The sequence below is a fragment of the Mycteria americana genome, chromosome 14 (genome assembly GCF_035582795.1).
Source record: "Mycteria americana isolate JAX WOST 10 ecotype Jacksonville Zoo and Gardens chromosome 14, USCA_MyAme_1.0, whole genome shotgun sequence".
Taxonomy (NCBI): Eukaryota; Metazoa; Chordata; class Aves; order Ciconiiformes; family Ciconiidae; genus Mycteria; species Mycteria americana.
Window position 1 is genome coordinate 8,469,876 of NC_134378.1, and position 18,773 is coordinate 8,488,648.

The window sequence follows — 18,773 nt, forward strand, 5'->3', positions numbered from 1 at the left end:
GACCTCATTTTGAATAGTCACTGCCATTCTTCAGAAGATTGGTTAGTCTACACTTCCCTGTGTCTCTTCCAAACATTCCTGCACTCTGACCTTCACAAGACAATGAATCAGAAGCATATTAGGTGAGATCATGATGCAGAAATGTTGGAACTCAAATAATCAGGTTGTAGGACAAATGCTATGTAGCAGCTATTTGTTAGAAAATAGATCCCCTTGACAGCGTAGAGACTTTCAGCTCCAATGCATGGAACTTATTTAGAAATTACGAAAGAAAACAGCACTACAATCTGATTGACTCATGTTTTCCCCCTGAATATAGCCTCTTTTCACAGCACTAGCACTACTATTAGCCCCCATTCACTTTTCTTTTAGTAACTCCCCTCTACTAAGTGCAAACAATACTCCAGGACACTTAATTATCATGAGATGACCACACTGCTCAGCTAGTAAAAACATTTGACCTGAAGCCTCTCTATTCTTAAAGGCATTACTATTTTAGAACACAAGGAGGCTGTCATTTTACTATAAAATTCTAAGAAGGAAAAAAGGGTACTGGCAAGACTGTGTTTCTTTGGAACTTATTTTGACATTGCTGAGCAGTGGAAAGACACAACCTTTTATGCAGATAAAATCAATACAATTTGAAAGTTAATTATCACCTTGTTCTGGATCAAGACCAATAATAGAGGGCTTCCGTCCAATGCGAATGCTGAACGACCTCCCTGCTGAGGTAGTGTTTTTGGGGTATGACACCTCCATGAGGTTAACATGGCAGTTGGTGGGGCAGAAATCCATGCTGTTGAGGGAATGTGGTTCCATGATGGCTTGTTTGAAGGCTGGGCTCACCTTTGTTTTCAATTCATCTGCAAACTGGGAGAAATAAAGCAAGCATGTGCTACTTCATTTGCAAAAAATTATGATGCAATACAGACAATCCTTTCCTCTTCCTGCCTCCTATTCCAGAATCATGATTTCTGCTGCAGCTGGAGTAACACATTAATAAAAAAAGCTCATAAAACAACAAATGAAAGCAATTAGCTATACCTTCTAGGACTCTCTTTTCAAACAGCTCAGATAACTGCATAAAAAGCACACATTGTTTGTTTGCACTACGATACACTGTATTTATGTTCACGTTAAATCAGACACTGATCATTCCATTGTCATATTTATTCACTGATACGGTGGAAATGAACCTGCAATAATATGTTATAACCCACAGCTCTGACAAGCTGAAAGGAGTGATTTACAGATAAGGTCCTTTTTCCTCAAAACTTGCAATTTCAATAACTTGCAGAGCTGTTTTCATGCCTCTAGGACACCTACCTCTAAAGCAGTTCGGATTCATTAATAAAGACTACTAAGACCTAGTTATCACAACGAAGTATTGTCTTGAGACTTCACCAATAACTAGTAGTGTTGTACCTCTTGGTAGTTTGTCAGCCTTCTGCTAATGCTTTCCAGCTTAGTGTCACAGATTTGCCGGAACTCATATTGGGGCATGGTGGCCACAGCACTGCTTAGGGATATAAGTCTTTTGCAATTCCTTACGAAGTGATTGTCCTCTGCAGCAAAGGCCTCTAAAATCTAAACAAAAAGACATGATGTCAATGATATGAGACTTGACAGTGAGGGGAAAATACACTTTTCTTCCATTGAATAAGTGGCAAAGCCCCCATGTCATGGTTGAATAAAGCCGCCTTCAGAACAAGTTGCCTTTATTACCGCCTGAGAATCACTATCATGTCTAATCCCCAGAGACATAAAACATTCCTCAAAAATTTTTAGAATAACTGAAATGGATCAAAATATCCACTGTGCACTGTCAAAGTTACCTGCTGTGGCGTACTTTCATGGCACATAACAATAATGTTACTGGGATGTGACAGAAACATTTACTATTAGCTCGTTATTGTAATAGATGACCAAAATACTAAGTGCACTGCTGCTTTCCAATAGCAGCAGTTCTACTTGCTTCCTTTAGTGACCCATCCAGCCTATCAGATGGTAAAAAGCTGCTTGGTTTTCTTCCAAGGTAAAGCAAATTCTTGCCTGAAAAGATTAATCTTGAGTATCAGCAAAGAGTATGTTACCAGACAGATAAAAGTGAGAATTCCACAGCTGAGGGCTCCCCTCCCTCCACCTCACCAGCTGAGATCCTGGAGGCATTTGCTGACTTGCTCATACCAAACAAGCTATTATAACTTGGTGCGTTCTAATGAAGAAAACTCCAGGCAGCATTGAGAAGATCATGTGCTACCTCATCCGAAAAGCCAAGCCAAGCCACCAGAGAAATGCTATATTAGTGGCTTCCCTGTTCTGTTTAGGAATGAAGCTGGCCGTGTATGTTTTCCGGTACCTTTGCAGTGAGACTGAAGCAACCTTTTGGTTCCACAATTTTCTCCAGGACAAAGGATTTGATTCCTGCACTGCTGACGTATTCGTACACCACCCCATGCTCCAGGTGGGTGTTATCCACAGTCAGGCTAATGAGAGGTGTTTCTTCACCAATGATCAGTGGAGAGCTGATGGTCTGTGGTGTCTGGGCTGGAACCAAAATAAGTCATTAGAGGTGTCTGGCAGCACATGTGAGTACAGGCATGCATAGGGAAGAGAAACCTGTTGAGAGGTATTATTAAATGCAAAGACACAAAGACACAACCTTTGGATCAAGGAGTCTCTGAACCACATACTGCTAGAGACTGGGAGAATATTCCGAGGAAGACATCTGCTGTTGGCCACTACTGGAGACAGTGATAGAGGTTTAGACAATCCACATGCTCCAATCCACATTCGGATGTTCTTCCATGTGTGCATGCACACATCCATGCACAGGACACTACTTCTAGTTCTGTTCAGCATTCAGACACACAGACCCCAGCAGAAGCTTTCAAAGGGAAGTGAAGTATGTTAATCTCAGGGTCTTGTTTGTAATGACCCTCTGGAAGACTGCCACTTTTCTGTCCAATTTTGGGAAATGCTCCAGGTCCATTTTCTGTGCAGCTATAAGATTAAGATGGCAGGGCAGGGATGGGGTGAGGAGATAACATCTTTTACACGCAGCAATACTATTGTCACCGGAGAACAGATTGAAGTTATAGTCAGATTGAGATTTGCCAGAGAATTGCTCACATGCCTCTACCAGGGCACTGCTCCAGCTGTTCCACTGTAGAGCTGCACTTTGACCATTAGATTACCAGGCTCAACAGACCTTAGATGGGATCCACACAGATGTGCATCTGTTCCTGGAGAAGTTGCCAATGGCATTCAGAGAGTTCAGGTTTGGTCCTCTGGATTGAATCTGGCTTCAATATTCTCCCCTAACATCTACTTTTCCAAATAAGCTCTCAACGTGAAGGTAAAGCAGTGTTTTTGATGAGTTACACTTTTCTAAGTTGGAGGAAATACACCCACACCTTTTGCTGACACAGTGGTATCGTGCCCTGAAAACTTGCTCCAGATCAAAGTAATTTAAAATCTTAATCTTTAATCTTAAATGACAGAAAGCATAGATTATTCTAGGTGGAGTTACTTGCAGACCTTCCCTCTCCAGCTGCTACTGCCCATTATTTCCTGGTTTGCAGGGGCTACCAAATGATTCTAAAAATGCTGAGCCTTTTCACTCCAGAAACTGGCTCTCTTGCAAAGATCAGAGTCACAGGGGTATGATTTCTGTGCGTATCTCATTTTTTCCTTCTCCTGAATAAATTGCAGCATAAGAGTACTTCCTCTGGCAGAACTCATCCTATTATAAAGCTTTACTAAGGCAAGAGATGTTCTACAATAATAATTACACTTTATATTTCTACTGCAATTTTCCTTCCTGAAGCCCCTGAATCTTCCCTAGGTTTCTTCCCCCATGAGAATCTTTACCTGATTCCTGTTGGCTATTTTGAAGGGGATCCAATTCTGCACCTCTTTCCAGTGAAGAGTCTTCTTTGCTGGAGCCAGGATGACTGCCATTCAGATACGCAGTGGATGCTGCTTGCTGAATTCTGTCCTCCTCAGCATCTTCATGTGTTCTGTACACCCACTGGTACAATCCCTTTCAAGAGATACAGGCTTCAGCTATGACCTCAGTAAAAATGCCCGATATCTAGATGCTTGGACTACAAAGGTGAATCTAGCTATCAATTTTATATCTTCTAAGTTGGCTGAAATATCAACATTCCCCCAGCTTTCCTCTGAACTCCAGAGAATATAAAATCTAGATCAATATCTGGGTGAACTTCTAATTTTAGCAATAGTTAATAATATTTAGTACTGTATGCAGTGTCTGAATTAGCTACAAATAATATGTATGCCGTTTTGCAACTATAGGCAACTGTAATCAGCTCCCTCAGTTATACTAGGACCTTGGCATGGGAGTAAATAAGTCAAGAGAGACACGTATAAGTTGTTTTTCTGAATATTTAGTGAGCATAAAAGCACATAAGAAAGGGATGACAGAAGGAGGGCAGGAATTAATGTAACTCCTTCAAGGTTTTGTATTCATACCAGTGCTTCCTGTTGTCTGGTCCTGTAGGCTGTAAAGTGCTCCAGAACTTCCATATAATTTCCACGTGTTGCATTATTCCCATTAACTTTCAAAATACACTGGCCTGGATGAAGGCCTACAGCTGCAGCCTCAGAACCTGAAAAATTAACAGGAGAGGAGTTAGACAGTAAAGCCACCTGCCTGTGGAAGAGAAAATTGGAAAGTTTGCAAAAGATTTCTGGTTAAGAAGAGTAAGAAGAAAAAGCTAGTTGAATGCTGTCATGCTTTTGCTACCAAGTATTCCAAGAGCTTTGTTGTATAAGGAAAACATCATGCATCTACCCTTCATATTTTCAGTAGCGCTGGGTAAAACAGAGACCTCCTAGACCTAAATGCATTCATGCTAGAAATTGAAATTCCTGTGGGAAATCATTTAGGATTCTAATATGGCTCTTCTAGCCTTATGATTACATTCGCTGAGGTCTTGCTTAAACATAAACAGTTATGTTTGTTTCAGCTTGTTGCACTTGAAAGATACAGAACACTTGCATGTTATGCAATTTGCCATGGTCTAAGAAAAAGACTATGATGTAGTTAAAACTAGAGAAAGTCTCGAGTGCAATAACCAACTTCAATGGACGTATTCCAGATTCACATGAACAAGACTCAGACCCAAATCCAGCCTCTAGAAATCTACAGTTGAGGTGATTAACTTTTTTAAGGCACCATCATCTAAAATTCATACAGTTTTATTCCAAATGAGATTTGTCTTTTGCTAGCAAAATCCTGAAAAAGGAGAATCTTTCTAGCTGGCACTTCCAGTTTGCACTCTTCAGATTGTTAAAAAGTTGTTATAGGTGCTGTTATGAAAGAGTGTAATAAATGCATCCCCTGAGAACATTGTTTGTCGTGTTTGGGTGCTGCCTGTTGTCTGTATACTAACTGCACATATTTGGATATATGTATTTGTTCTGAAGGAAGGAAGTGGTACATGTCTGAAAGGTCGTATTTTCTGCATCTGCTGAAAATGAAGGTTAGAGCTGTGCTTTATTTGCAGCTCAGTTCACATTTCAGTTACGGAAGTAGTAAATATCTCTGTCAAACCGTGTTTTCTCCTTTTAAAAAGACCAAGGAAAGCAGTTCGCCTCTATCTTGTATTGGTAATTTATAGCAGTATAAGCCAATGTAAAGGGAGAAGTAGTTTTCAAGTCTTATATCATACTTTGTGATGTCCATTAAGAAACATGGTCTGTCTACCCCACAGTGCTGATCCCACAGCACATTCACAACTGCAGTGATCCAAACTGCGTCTGACCACAGGCAAAAATATTGAGGAAGCAACAGACAGCATTACACCTCAACTTTTTCTCAGCCAGCTCAGTTTTTAATTTGTATTCCCTGTGGCTGTAAAGCTGTATCTCAGTAGTCTTAGAAGAAACAAGGTTAGGATCAGTATGCAAGCACATTTCTAGCTTGCAAGAGCTCAAGTGACAATGCTTTCTCAAGAGTCTTTCCACGGTACTGTGGATTGCAGTATCCACAAGTTTCTTCTACTGTAGAATTGTTATTCCTTGTTTTGTGTTGATGGGATTAGTGACCTGACACTCAGTTCATAATAATGATACCATTTTCTTAGACTGTATTTAGATTATAAGCACTTTGAGGCAGGAACTATCTTGTTGTTCTATGGTTTTATATACAAGTGCGATCCTTCTCTATGACAGGGGTTCCTAGTCATTATAGTTATTAAAATAAGTTGTCAGAACTTGTTTGGAACAAGTTTGACGATGAAACCTGTATCTTTCTTGACTGAGGTGTATATATATACACACACACACTTTATATACACAGGTATATATATTTAGCTGTACTCCAAGCTTAACTATACCCCAGCCTTCCTACTTACCTCTTCCTACTGCACGAACATATGGTGGTGCTGCTCCCCGTATCTGAAAGCAAAGTGCTTCAGGACAATCTGGGATTTTAATAATCCTGCAGGTAAATCAAGGAGAAGAGAAAGCAGCATTTTAAGTTAGGCTGCCAGAGCTCTGGGCAGTTCTAACAGCATCTTTCCCTGGCATTCACAACCATGTTTTGCATTAAAGAAAGCACCCACATAGTTTACAAATAAATAACAAATAAATAGACCTGAAGAAATCATCCACTTCGTCTTCATTCTCCAAGGCAGATGAGAGATTCTCTTTGTTAATTCAAATTTGGCATGTCCAAATTTATTACATCTTTAAGTGAATAACACAGGACAGAAACTTTCTACGGTATTTATATTCCCTTTCACTTCTAGGCAAACTTCAGTGCAGCTCTGCTGACTTATACCAGCTGAGTATCTTTTCCATTAAAAAAAAAGGTAGACTGGACAAGACATCCTGCACTAGAATTTAGCATCAAGTGCTCATTGAGACTTTCAGTTGTCTGGCAAATTCTGGGATTACAGAATCTAATAATGCACAAGACATTAACAGGGCCAAGCCTCATTATAAGATACAATAATGGACTGAAAAACTGTTAAGGGTTGATATTTTTTAGAGTCATCCAAAAATAAGCCAAGCTTTAATGAGGTGGAAATTGCTTTCCCTTGGACATTATTAGTCTGAGAAGCTTCACACCTGAGACAGAATGACAATCCTTGTGATTCAGTTCTGTTTGTGCACAAGGAAGCCAAAAGTTAACTGCAGTATAAAGAGAATACATCCTACTTGTTCTAGAAGCACAAGGTTCACCACTGAAAACAACCTGTGACTCTTGTATCTCTTTCAGTTATGCCATTTGTTTTCCTATTGAATGACTTCTGCATAGCAAAGTGTTTACAGAGTTTTCACTACAAATTGTAGAAGAAATATTTAGTAATTGACATTTCTAGATAATCTTCTCTGTCTGCCCATCTTGGCACTTACTCTTTTGATTTGATGGCTACCAGAAGCCTAAGTGGCCTTCGTAAGCAGAAGGACTGGTTTAAGATGGTTTCCACTTCTGAAAATGGGCGTAGGAATATTAAGTCCTCATTGATGGAATAGATTTTTCTTCCTGCCTGCAGGCCAGCCATCTGCAAATGAAACAAACACCACAGAAACCTTTGGATCACTGGCAGCATCTCTGGAAGTTCAGGCTCCAAGGTTCAACTGTTCTCTACTTACAGATGTTCCTAGGATTATTGTCATTTGGAATACTGTATATACAGTGTTGGTTCATCAAATCATTTGTCAGTCACCCTTAAAGTTGTCTGCCTTTACAGAAAACAAAGAGATTTCACCAATATCTGTATAAATATGCCGCATTACTTTGCAATGGATATATCTTTGTACTTTTCTGCTACAATTTTTTTAATAGGGGACTACTAAAAAAGGAGACTATATTAAAAAAGGGGGACTAAAAAATAGGGGACTGTAATACACTGGCTGCGATATCCAGTGAGATACAGAAGCATGACTTCCCACAACTTATAGCTCAGGCACAGGGAGCCAAGAACATAGTTGTCAACCACTAGCCACGCAAAACCAACCTATACCTAGTCACGTAAGTAAATGTAACCTGGTTTTAAGTGGTGGTAAAAACCTGTCTCTCCTTTAAGTGAAGTACTGGCTCTTCATCAGCCTAAAAAGCCACAAGATTTTCATTTTAATTCCTAGCTTTTGTACCTAACTTTAGTTATTTGATCATGGTCACATAGGAAGTCAGAGACAGATCCAATGATAGAATTGAGATCCGCTCTTCTGCCCACTGGACAACAACCCTAAGCATACCTCCTGATGATCTGTACCAGTTAAAATATGACATAGCAGCACTTAGACTAGGTGTTAGGATATCAAGGAAACATAAAATTCCCTTTAATGGAGTAAAAAGAAAAAAAATTATTAACCCTTCCCAGGTTAGAATTACTTCCTATCACTTCAAGATCCAGGAGTTGGGCTTTCTTCTACATGTGACAAACCCTTTTCCTATTCTGCCTGGAACCCATTGACAAATTTATTGACTTGGAAAAAGGAGGTCTAAACAGTACTACTCCCACATATGAAATCTGACCTGTTGCAAAAATGAATCTGGAAATGTAGGACTGGAAAACCCTGCTGACTATGTCTATGCACGGCCTGGCTTTTCTTAAACATATTTTGTGGTCTGAAAGTCCACAAAATGAAAAGACCACAAAATGTGGTCTGAAAGCAGTTTACCCACGAAAACCTACACTTTTTTTCTCAAATCAAAGCTATTAAAAGCTATAAAAACTACAAAGTGCTCTCCTTGATTTAATTCTCAAGCTCTCTACAGTTGACAACATCCTCTTGTGTTCCTGGAAATAACATCTGTCATCTTTCTTTTTTTGTAAATAATCTCTAAAATGGATAATAGGGATAAATAGCAATAGAGATTTTAACTTAAGATAGCGTTTGACAAACTTCAATTTATAATTCAATGGAAATGTTTCTGCTACTTGCATTTACTTATACTGATGAGTTTATTATAAAGTAATAATTATTATAGCCATTATATATATTTCTAATATTTCTATAATATTACTAATAATAATTTCTAAAGCCATTATGTTTTAGGCCTGATTTTCTCAAAGTAGCTCACGCACTTAATGTATGTGTAATTAGCTAAACTCTTTGCATACCTGCAATCATTCTACCTGTGGATGACCTCTTTATATTCCTAACTTATTGCTTGTGCATATGGGACACCTACCTGCACACGTAATCATAGCAAATCCATGAAGGTATGAGGTACAAAGTCACATGTTAAACCCTATAAACTAGCAACTTTCAAATAAGTCTGCTACTCTATTGGGATATAACCAACCAGGCTAAGGAAGATTAGACAGCATGTATCTTTAAGAGTAAAGACCTACAGTGTCAGAGAGCTTCTGAATAACAGATGCTCCTTATGACAACTCAATGCAGTTGTCTGGATCCCAGCCATTGTTTTTTCCGAAATGCCAGCAGCTGCTTTTTGCATGGCCATTGGCCAACTGGCTGCTTGTTGAACACGCTCTGTTCAAACACTAGACCTCTGCTTGTCAGTTGGCTGTTCAGAGTAAGACAGCAATCACACCTCCCAAAAGGATAATTTTTTTCACTGTTGCTTCTTTCTGCTAGAGTATCATTCATAAATCAGCTCCAGGATAAAACTTGTGGGAATAAGCCCAGCTACAATTAACCTGGAAGTGAGCTGGGTTAGAAAGGAAGATAAGGTACAAACTGAGAGACATTAACTTTCTGAATGTCTTTCTGAAGACACGTGAACTTGGAACAGGCCTGGGATGTGCCACCGTCTACATCAACCAATCACTGCTATACGATTTTTTGTTACCCTCCGTCTAGGTGGGCTGAGCAAGTGTTGATAGTCAGAGGCAGCTGCTGCCAGGAGCATGGGGGGGCAATTCCCACAGGTCAGAGTCCTGGGCTGAGAGCTGCTCATCATTCAAGATCAGGAGAGAAAGTGCATGAGTAGTGCCCACTAGAGCACTCTTCTATCTAAGGGCCAAAACTGAGAAGCTGAACACACATGTCAGGCGAAGACTTCCCAAACTGCAGTTCAAGTACCCTATCAGCACAGGATTTTGACGTTCCAGCAATTCTTTTCTTAACAACTTTTAAACACAGTTTGGGAACTGCTTCTGGCATAGGCAAATCTAACAGCTCACAAAACAGTTTCTAAAAAATCCTTAGAAGAAAAGAGACACTAATAATAGAAAGAACAATGCTTGGCAACTCTGATTTTGAATAAAAAAAACAAAGACCCTTGTTGCACATGCATGAAGTTCAATATTGTGTGCGCCACAACCTGTGCATGACAATTTTTTTCCAGGTATACTAGGAAAAAGAGATCACAATCCCAAACTCAAACAGAATGTGTTAATCTTTAATAAATCCATGCAAGTAATAGGTTAGTTCCAACTTAATTGGTGAACCTGGAATCTTATTCTGGCCTAAAGTCCGTCAGTCCTAACGAATGCAATGCACTGTGATGGGCACTGTGAAGCAAAACTGCATGTCTTAATTTTTGTCCCTAAAGAGTGTGACAGAAGGCATAGGGTCTCTAAAGGGCCTACAGCTGCTGAGCCACACAGAACTACATGCTGGGTATCTTTCTTGTATCACAAAGCAATTAAAAAAGCCCAAGAATGTAATGAAATGCATTACTCTTGGACCTCAGGTCTTTTCAGAATGAGCTGACAGCCCTCTGGTTCAGAGAGATGCAGATTTAGTTCTTTTCTGGAGCAATATTTTAAGATCAAGTTGAAAAGACGGGCTCATAGTCACAGAGAGTTTGTCTTGGAAGATCAAGAAAAAGATGCCTTAGAAAATTATGTGCTTCTGTTATCTTAAAACACAACAGATTTGCAGGATATTCCCCCAGGGTCCAGCCAAAAAAAGGGCAGAAGGATTATCTGTCAGGCAATGGTTTACAGCAGAGGTTTAGCTTAATACATTTTTTGGCCAATCTATGTTGATTTTGAGCATGAGGTAGAGCATAGGATTGGTTTCTTTGGTGACCATAAACCAAACGAGAATCAGGAATACTGGAATCATTTGATTCTAATATTAAACTTCAGTTCAAAATTCCTTCCCATTTGACATTCTCAACTTGCTAAAATCAGTCTGTCCACTTCAGCTGTTTGCATTGGGCAAGTCATCCAGGAGTTATCTGTAGCCTAAAGCAGTGACCAACAAATGAATGTGGACATTAAAAAATTCTGTAATGGTTGTCCTGGACTTTTAATTAGAAGTACTGTCTGTGTGCTGCCACAATTTACTGTGAAACCCTGGACAAGTCATTTAGTCTTCTTTTATCTTCATAGGTCCTAAAAGGCACCTAAATAGCTTTTAAAAAATAGACTTTCAGTCTGTCTCTGCCTTATTTCGGTAAATGGAGGATCACATTGTGTTATCCACTCAAGGGTTTTGTATGGATAAACAAATTATTATGAAATACTCAGATCCTATGACATTTGGGCCGTCTATGTGCCTCAAAGAAACAAAGCAAATATATTCTGTAGAGCTCTTAAAAAATACCAGGGAGAGAAATAAGTGCATGCTTTTTAAGGGGAAAAAATACAAATCTAAAAATATAGCTTTCACTCAAATAAACCTATTTCTCATTGAATAACTTTGCTATCCCAAAATAACATTACTTTCCTTCCCTCCTCAAATTTAAGTTGCTAATGAACCTGAGGTATGCCATCATCACACAGAGATACTGCTGTTGTCCTATCACTTATAAAAAGTATTCAGCAAGTCACCCAAAGATGCCAAAACACTTAGCACTTTAAAGAAATAGTTTATTACCACAGGAATTGTAGAAGATACCAAATTTTCTATTAGCTGCCTTTAAAATGAAACAGACCTTAAAAGGATGGCTTTGTACCTTTTCAAAGCCTTGAAATATTCTTAGGCTTTGAAATACCAAAACCATAATATTTATGAATGTCAGGTCGTACCTCTGCGGAAGACCCTCGTCGAACTGACTTCACCACGATTGCTTTGTTCTTTTCTTCCATGTCAAATCCATAGTCATCCTCTTCTGGTAAAATCTTAAAAAGAGCACAACGTAATGCTTCATAAATATGGAGTTGGCTGAAAAGCTGAAGGATGGAGATGAGAAACTGGACTTTTCACTGCAAGCCACAACTGACATAGACTTTTAGATCTTAAGGCTGAAAGGGACTATCAGGTCATTTGGTCTGATTGCCTACACAACATAAGCCATAAAATTTAATCTAGTTATTTCTGCATTGAGCCCTTACTATACTAAAGCAGAATTTCCAGAGAGCTATCCAGTTATGATCTGCAGTCTTTAAGAACTGAAGAATCTATTCCCCCCCTTGAGAGTTTGTTCCAATGGTTAGTCAACTCTTCTATTAGAAATTGCATTTGGTTTTAACTTCTAGCCCTTCATACTTCATTAGATCTTTAACTTTCAGGTTATGGAATTCATTAATATTCAGTATTTTCCATTGGTGAATGTACTTACAGATCAAACTGTAGTCATTTATTTATTTTTTGAAATACATCCCACATAACCAATAATGAACAATCTATGAGTTCTTCTCAGCTGTCCATTTCAGACAAATTGGGGATCTCAAGCCTATTTCTTATAGATAATACTAGACACTACACAAATGACATCATAATAGTTGGTCTGCTGGCTAAAATTCTGGATGATCAGTGAGCGAACAATTTCTGACATCTATAGGTCCTTCCTCTAGAGAACAGGCATATAAGCTTTGTCTTAGGGAAAAAATTCAAGACTCATGTCATGTGCTCAGTTTGCACCTTTTACGGTTGACAGAAGACTTCGTAGTCTTGCTCCTGAGAATCTGCTTCCTCTTATTTGCACCGAGGTCACACAGACCTGCCTTATAAATATTTTTTTAAATCATATCAATCATGGCAAATATATGTTTCACTTGTCCTTTTCTAGTGGTTTATTAACCATGAAAAAAAAAAAGCTTAACAACAGACTTCCCATTTAAAAAAAATAAAGCAAGCCTGGCCACTGGTAAATGGACAAGTGGAAATTCTACCAGATAAACATCTTGCATTTGAGCAAACACTACACATTTAAGAACCATCTGATAAATTAGAATTGAGTTAAAAGGAAAAATAAAGCTATCTATAATCTAGCATGCCACCGGGAAAAAAATTACTGAGAATTATTTCCTTGATTCTGATGATTCCTGCACTGTTTTAAAATACTGTCTTTTTTCTATTTAAGTCAATGTCATCAGCCTATAAGCTTTGTCCTTTTACAGGAATTCACCTTAGAAAAAAATTAAAGAAATAGAATCGTCCTTTCCTGCAGGAGCCATACAACCATGTTAAAATAATGCATGACAGAATATATCTGCAGGGAAAGAATGCTCATCAGATGATGTTCAGATTAAATGATGGACAGGAAAGTGAAAAGACTGAAAGGTAAGTTTGCCATTCTTGGATATTTCTAACAAAATATTTTCAGAAGTAATGCTATTTATGCATGTTTAATAAAAGTACAGCTTAGAAAATGGGGTATATCACTGGTTTGATTTTTAGTGTTGCAAGTGTAATGAGTTTCAGCCCAACACAATATGTACTTTTATCACCTCACATTTGGGATTAAATAGAAAATTTCTAGGATAGCTCTCCCATCCAGTTCTCATTTTACATTTGAAGGGACTGTTCAGTTTCTTTTGCTGGATTTTGAAAGCATATGTGAAAAGATATTTAAAATTTTGGAGGCTTTGATTTGCCAAACTGAAGAAGCCAGCAGCTCCGTAAACTTACATGATCTCTTGGGTGCAGCTACCATTACTATGCATGAAGGTCTTTTATACGTTACCATTTTCAATAACCTACCTTTCTCTGTTCATTAGTGCTACAAAAATGTATTGTTTGAAAGCAAAGAACCAAAATACTTTTAAGAAACCCCAAGTGCATCAACATTAGGAACTTTATCACCATGTTGTAAAGAAAGAAATCTCACATTCTGTATACTGATGCTCCTGTACTGGGGACACTTTCTTATGAAAGGTAGACTATGGATAATATTCAATATGCAATACTTGGAGAAGGCTATGATTCATTCTTTATTACAAAGTAGTAATACCTTGCAATTCCACAGCTGAACACCATTCATCCCTAAGGAGTCCAAAGCAATTAACTAACTTGCCATCTACAAGAATTATTTCTGTGCCCCTGAAATCCAATCAGTTTTTTTGAACGTAAGGCAGCAGCTGTTTAATCTTGAAAGACAACCATGTTAAAAAATGAGATCATATGAGAAATAAGCATGTTTAATCAAAACCAGAGGGCATATAGTAGTCGGAATATATTCAAAGAGAATTTTGGCAGAGATGGGGGGGGGGGGGGGGGGGAGAGGGGCAGAGAGTGGGGAGAAGAAAAGCTATACAAAGACTGGCCTATTACACCTGTATCTGTTACATTCACGAAGCATTTTTGGCATGTAGGTCATGATGCCCGTGTGGTACCTCTCCATTTCTTCCCCCTCCTGTACGAGGAGGATTATGGAGTCAGAAAACGCTTGTGGCATGGGGATGCTCAGTATCTATGAAGGGAGATTTGACAAATTTCCAGGAGAATGAAGATGACGGAGATGTGAAGTACCTTGATGCTCAGCTATGGGGTAGCTTCCAGCATTGCATCATGCTAATGTCATGAGAACGTGACTTTAATGTACAAGATCTAGTGTCCAGTTTACCCACCACACTTGTTGATCCCTCAAACTGCATACACACGAAGGGCCCTGGGTTGGGTACTAAGATTTCCCCAGTGAAGGAGGTGAAGGAACTGGCTCCATTTCACACTTGGGAGCCTGCCCAGGTTGCTCCTACTGTTCATGCAGAAGCAGGAACTCTCAGCCTAAACTCCTGGGGACATCAGCAGCAGAAGAGGCAGCATAGGCAGCTCAACCGCCATTTCCTAAACTAGGGTCCAGGATGCACATCCTTCTCTCACAGCCTTCCCTACCACTCTCCAGCATAAACTCTTTTCTGTTGGATACACTTGAACAGTCTGACTGGGTTAAGAATTTCTTAAGGAGCAGTGACTTATCAGATAATGTCATCTGAATGCTTCACAAAACTGATGAGGTTTCTGTGTCCCTCAGCAGTATTAATTTGAAGAGACCTATTTGCCTGCCACCTCATCTCCCAGGTTGTTCCAGTCTCCCCAGCCTTTCAAAAGTCCAGAGTGCTGGGGGACTAAAACAAAATTTGAAAAGACAAAATTTCTTTCCAGTGAGAAGCTCCAGAACCTAAGCCACCCCTACTGCTATTATCTTTAAAGGTATGTTTTCCCACATTAGCAAAATAGGCTTAATATATAAAAAATGACTCAAAGTTTCTTTTGGTTTGTGAGCTTTGAAATTGAGCACTGAAATTGAAGTGTTCATTCCGAACAGTGAAAGATTTACAGCCTAAAGGATGTTTTTCACTTCAGAGTTCACTGTAATTTTTAGTATCCAAATCCACTCAAAGCCCTTATCTGGCCCCATAGACCTGGATGATGGATGCTTCTACTTACTGACTTGCCAGCCTGTCTCCTTGGGAGATCAGAAATCCCTAGAGGACGGGCTCTTATTAGTGGCTCTCTTCCCAGGGGTGTTTTAAATCAATGATTTGAATTTTCAAGCTACAATAAGACTGTAGTACACTATTACACTGAAGAACAAAGGGAAATCTCTTTTTTGCTCTCTCTGTGCTGAAATTTTGCAGAATTAGGTCGTTTTATATTAGCACAACACACAAAAATAATTCTCCTGGAATGATTAAAGAAGAAAGAGATTTTTATTAAGGACCAAGTATGGCTTTATTTGAGTAATACAAATTACTATTGTTTATGCACAGTTAGAATAGGAGAAATGTGGTCTATAGTTTTATAAGAATTTTAAGGTGAATGCTATGTTTATTGGATTAGCTGGTTTGAAATGGAGAAGACATGAACTTAAATGATAATACTACCTATTATCTGAAAACTTGGTATCAGAAGTGCTGAATTATAAGGACACTTTCATTTTCAAAGCTGAGTCTAGATGTAACAGCAGTAGCAAATCCCTGTGGATAGATGAGATTTAGCATCCTAATTTTCACATGGTAACCTGAGGCATGGAGTGACTTTAAGGTTACCACTTGCTCAGGCCACACAGTAAGTTCATGTGAGAAGTTAAATTAAAACCCAGGTAGCCCTGACTTCTGTACTCAAACCATTGGCTTTCGTCGAATATGCTACAGTACTCAGGCCCCTGCATGAGCTGAATTCCAGGACATGCCACCGCCCTGGCTGTGAACTGCAGTGGCACACGGCAACTACTCTCTCCTGCAACTACTGCAACACACTACTGAGAATAAGAAATATGGGATACCCTGGAGGAATGTAGCAGATATCACAGGTCTGGAAAGTGGATGCGGTTTAGACTTACAGTCCAGATCTCCAATCCAGCATGACAGTTTTGAGAATGCTACATAAAACTTACACAGGCATCACCTTTAGAAATCACTGGAAATGCTTTTCTTTTGAGATCAGATAAGTGATACTCTAGAGTCTTCTGGGGACTCTAGTATTGTGTGTGCATTAAACCTCTCAGGCAACTTTGATGGAGGCCCATCTCTACAGGCAAGTATCCTTGTCTGATTGTGCTGGTTTTGGCTGGGATAAAGTTAATTTTCTTCATGGGGCTATGTTTTAGATTTGTGCTGGAAACAGTGTTGATAACACAGGGATGTTTTCGTTACTGCTGAGCAGTGCTTACACACAGTCAAGGCCTTTTCTGCTCCTCACCCCACCCCACCAGCAAGCAGGCTGGGGGAGGGGGCACAAGGAGTTGGAAGGGGATACAGCCGGGACAGCTGACCCCAACTGACCAAAGGGATATCCCACACCATATGGCATCATGCTCAGCATGTAAAGCTGGGGAAGAAGAAGGAAGGGAAGGACGTTGGGAGTGATGGCGTTTGTCTTCCCAAGTCACTGTTACGCGTGACGGAGCCCTGCTTTCCTGGAGACGGCTGAACACCTGCCTGCCCATGGGAAGCAGTGAATGAATTCATTGTTTGGCTTTGCTTCTGCACGGCTTCTGCATTACTTATTAAACTGTCTTTATCTCAACCCACAAGTTTTCTCACTTTTACTCTTCTGATTCTCTCCCCCATCCCACCAGGGGGGAGTGAGCAAGCGGCTGGGTGGGGCTTAGTTGCCGGCTGGGGTTAAACCACGATGCTGATATTCAGCTCCAAGCTATTGGCTTTAATTTGCGTTGCGGTTGGCTTGGGCTAACAAGTAGAGGTGCTGATCACAAGTTAACAGCACACTGCAGTAACCAAGTCACAATGCTTGGAGTCAATCCAAAATCCAAATTCTCTTCAACTAAGCAAAGAATGTTGTGTATTTTTTCAGTCTGTCAAGATTTATGTCCTTCAATGAGAAACAATTGCACAAATAGATGAGTATTAAATCTTGTTTGAAGTGCATTTTTTCAGACTGAAAGCACTTTTTTCCTTGGCATTTCTAATGATGTATTTGCCAAAGCTTCTGTAATTTTCTTTTTTCAAGGGCAAGCTCTCCTGTGATAGAACAAACTTAGATGAAGGGAGTGGGGGAAGCTGTCCATTAAACAGCTAGGATTTCACAGTAGTAGAAAAGCATGTTTCAAAAGCCAGTGCTGAGGAAATTCCATTAAACTTCCTATGGTGGGATCAGGGGATGGGAAGGATCAATGCCCTATCATGAGTGTAAAGAGGCAGGTCGTGATGTTCCACAGACAGCAAAACCTCAGGATTCCAGCTGCTCATAATTGCTAAACACAGAATAACATAGAAGTCAGGAACAAATTTTTTTGTGGATAAGTGTAATGCATTTACTGTACTGCTATTTGTGGGATCTTCTTTACAAACATTCAGGGGATCGCTAATTTATTTGTGAAAATAAGGGCAACTCGTAACTTCAGCATGACTACTATTCATTTGACAAAAATCTGTGCCCTCTAAGTAGATTTCTTATTCAGCATGTGCTGTTCATTTTGGATTGTTTACTTTTTGAGATGGGACTGTATTTTGACAGAGGCTGACTGATGCACTTCAGAACTACAATAATAGTAATATTAAATTTATTCCTGTTGCAAATGTTCCAGTTAGCAAATTATGGAGTGACTGGAAGGACCAATTAGGGATTACAATTAATCACTAGTAAATAGTCCACGTGCAAGGTTTGCTTGTTTGTTCTCTTCAGTGAATGCTAATAAATGATTATTACATTAACAGAAAACAGTCAAAGAACTTGAAATCCCTCATTTCACAGCTAACATATTACTGTTGTGAGTTTTGGCATTTTAACAGAAGTGCTTTGAACTGACAGAAAAAAGTGGAATAGACATACTAGTCAATTTTTTTCCTCAAACCCTCTTGTCTTGATAAGGTGGAAAATTAAAAATACCTGAACAATGGCAGATCCCACCAACTTACATGAAACTGATCTCTGAGTGCTTTGCAAATCACAATAAAAAAAACCCACAAAGTGTATCACCTTTTAACTGCTTCCCTTTATCCAACAGCTCTCCATGAGGATAATCATATTAACCTGACACTCCAGTCTCTGGCACTGGATGCATAGGGGAATAATTTTGAGGGACCATGGTGCTTTAAATATTACTTCTGGCCATTCAGACAAACACAGATTGGTCTCCTGGCAGACAAGACAACAGTGAGACAGTGAAGTTCATGTGAACCTCAGGAAAAATTTTCCCATATAATGGACCTCTGCATCTTTTGCAGCTTTTGTAGTTTCTGACC

At 39.3% G+C, this 18,773-nt stretch overlaps 1 protein-coding gene across 4 annotated transcripts in view; it reads right to left on the reverse strand.

The window, feature by feature from the left end:
- Positions 1-18,773, reverse strand: part of PREX1 (phosphatidylinositol-3,4,5-trisphosphate dependent Rac exchange factor 1) — a 173,106-nt gene that overhangs the window by 20,642 nt on the left and 133,691 nt on the right. For all 4 annotated transcript variants that reach the window (XM_075516828.1, XM_075516830.1, XM_075516827.1 and 1 more), the window contains exons 17-24: positions 11,931-12,023; positions 7,390-7,538; positions 6,384-6,469; positions 4,498-4,634; positions 3,874-4,045; positions 2,360-2,547; positions 1,426-1,587; positions 660-870 (exon numbers count right to left, since the gene is read on the reverse strand). In XM_075516828.1, the coding sequence (XP_075372943.1) occupies positions 660-870; positions 1,426-1,587; positions 2,360-2,547; positions 3,874-4,045; positions 4,498-4,634; positions 6,384-6,469; positions 7,390-7,538; positions 11,931-12,023 (1,198 nt within the window). The remainder of the gene's footprint in view (positions 1-659; positions 871-1,425; positions 1,588-2,359; positions 2,548-3,873; positions 4,046-4,497; positions 4,635-6,383; positions 6,470-7,389; positions 7,539-11,930; positions 12,024-18,773) is intronic.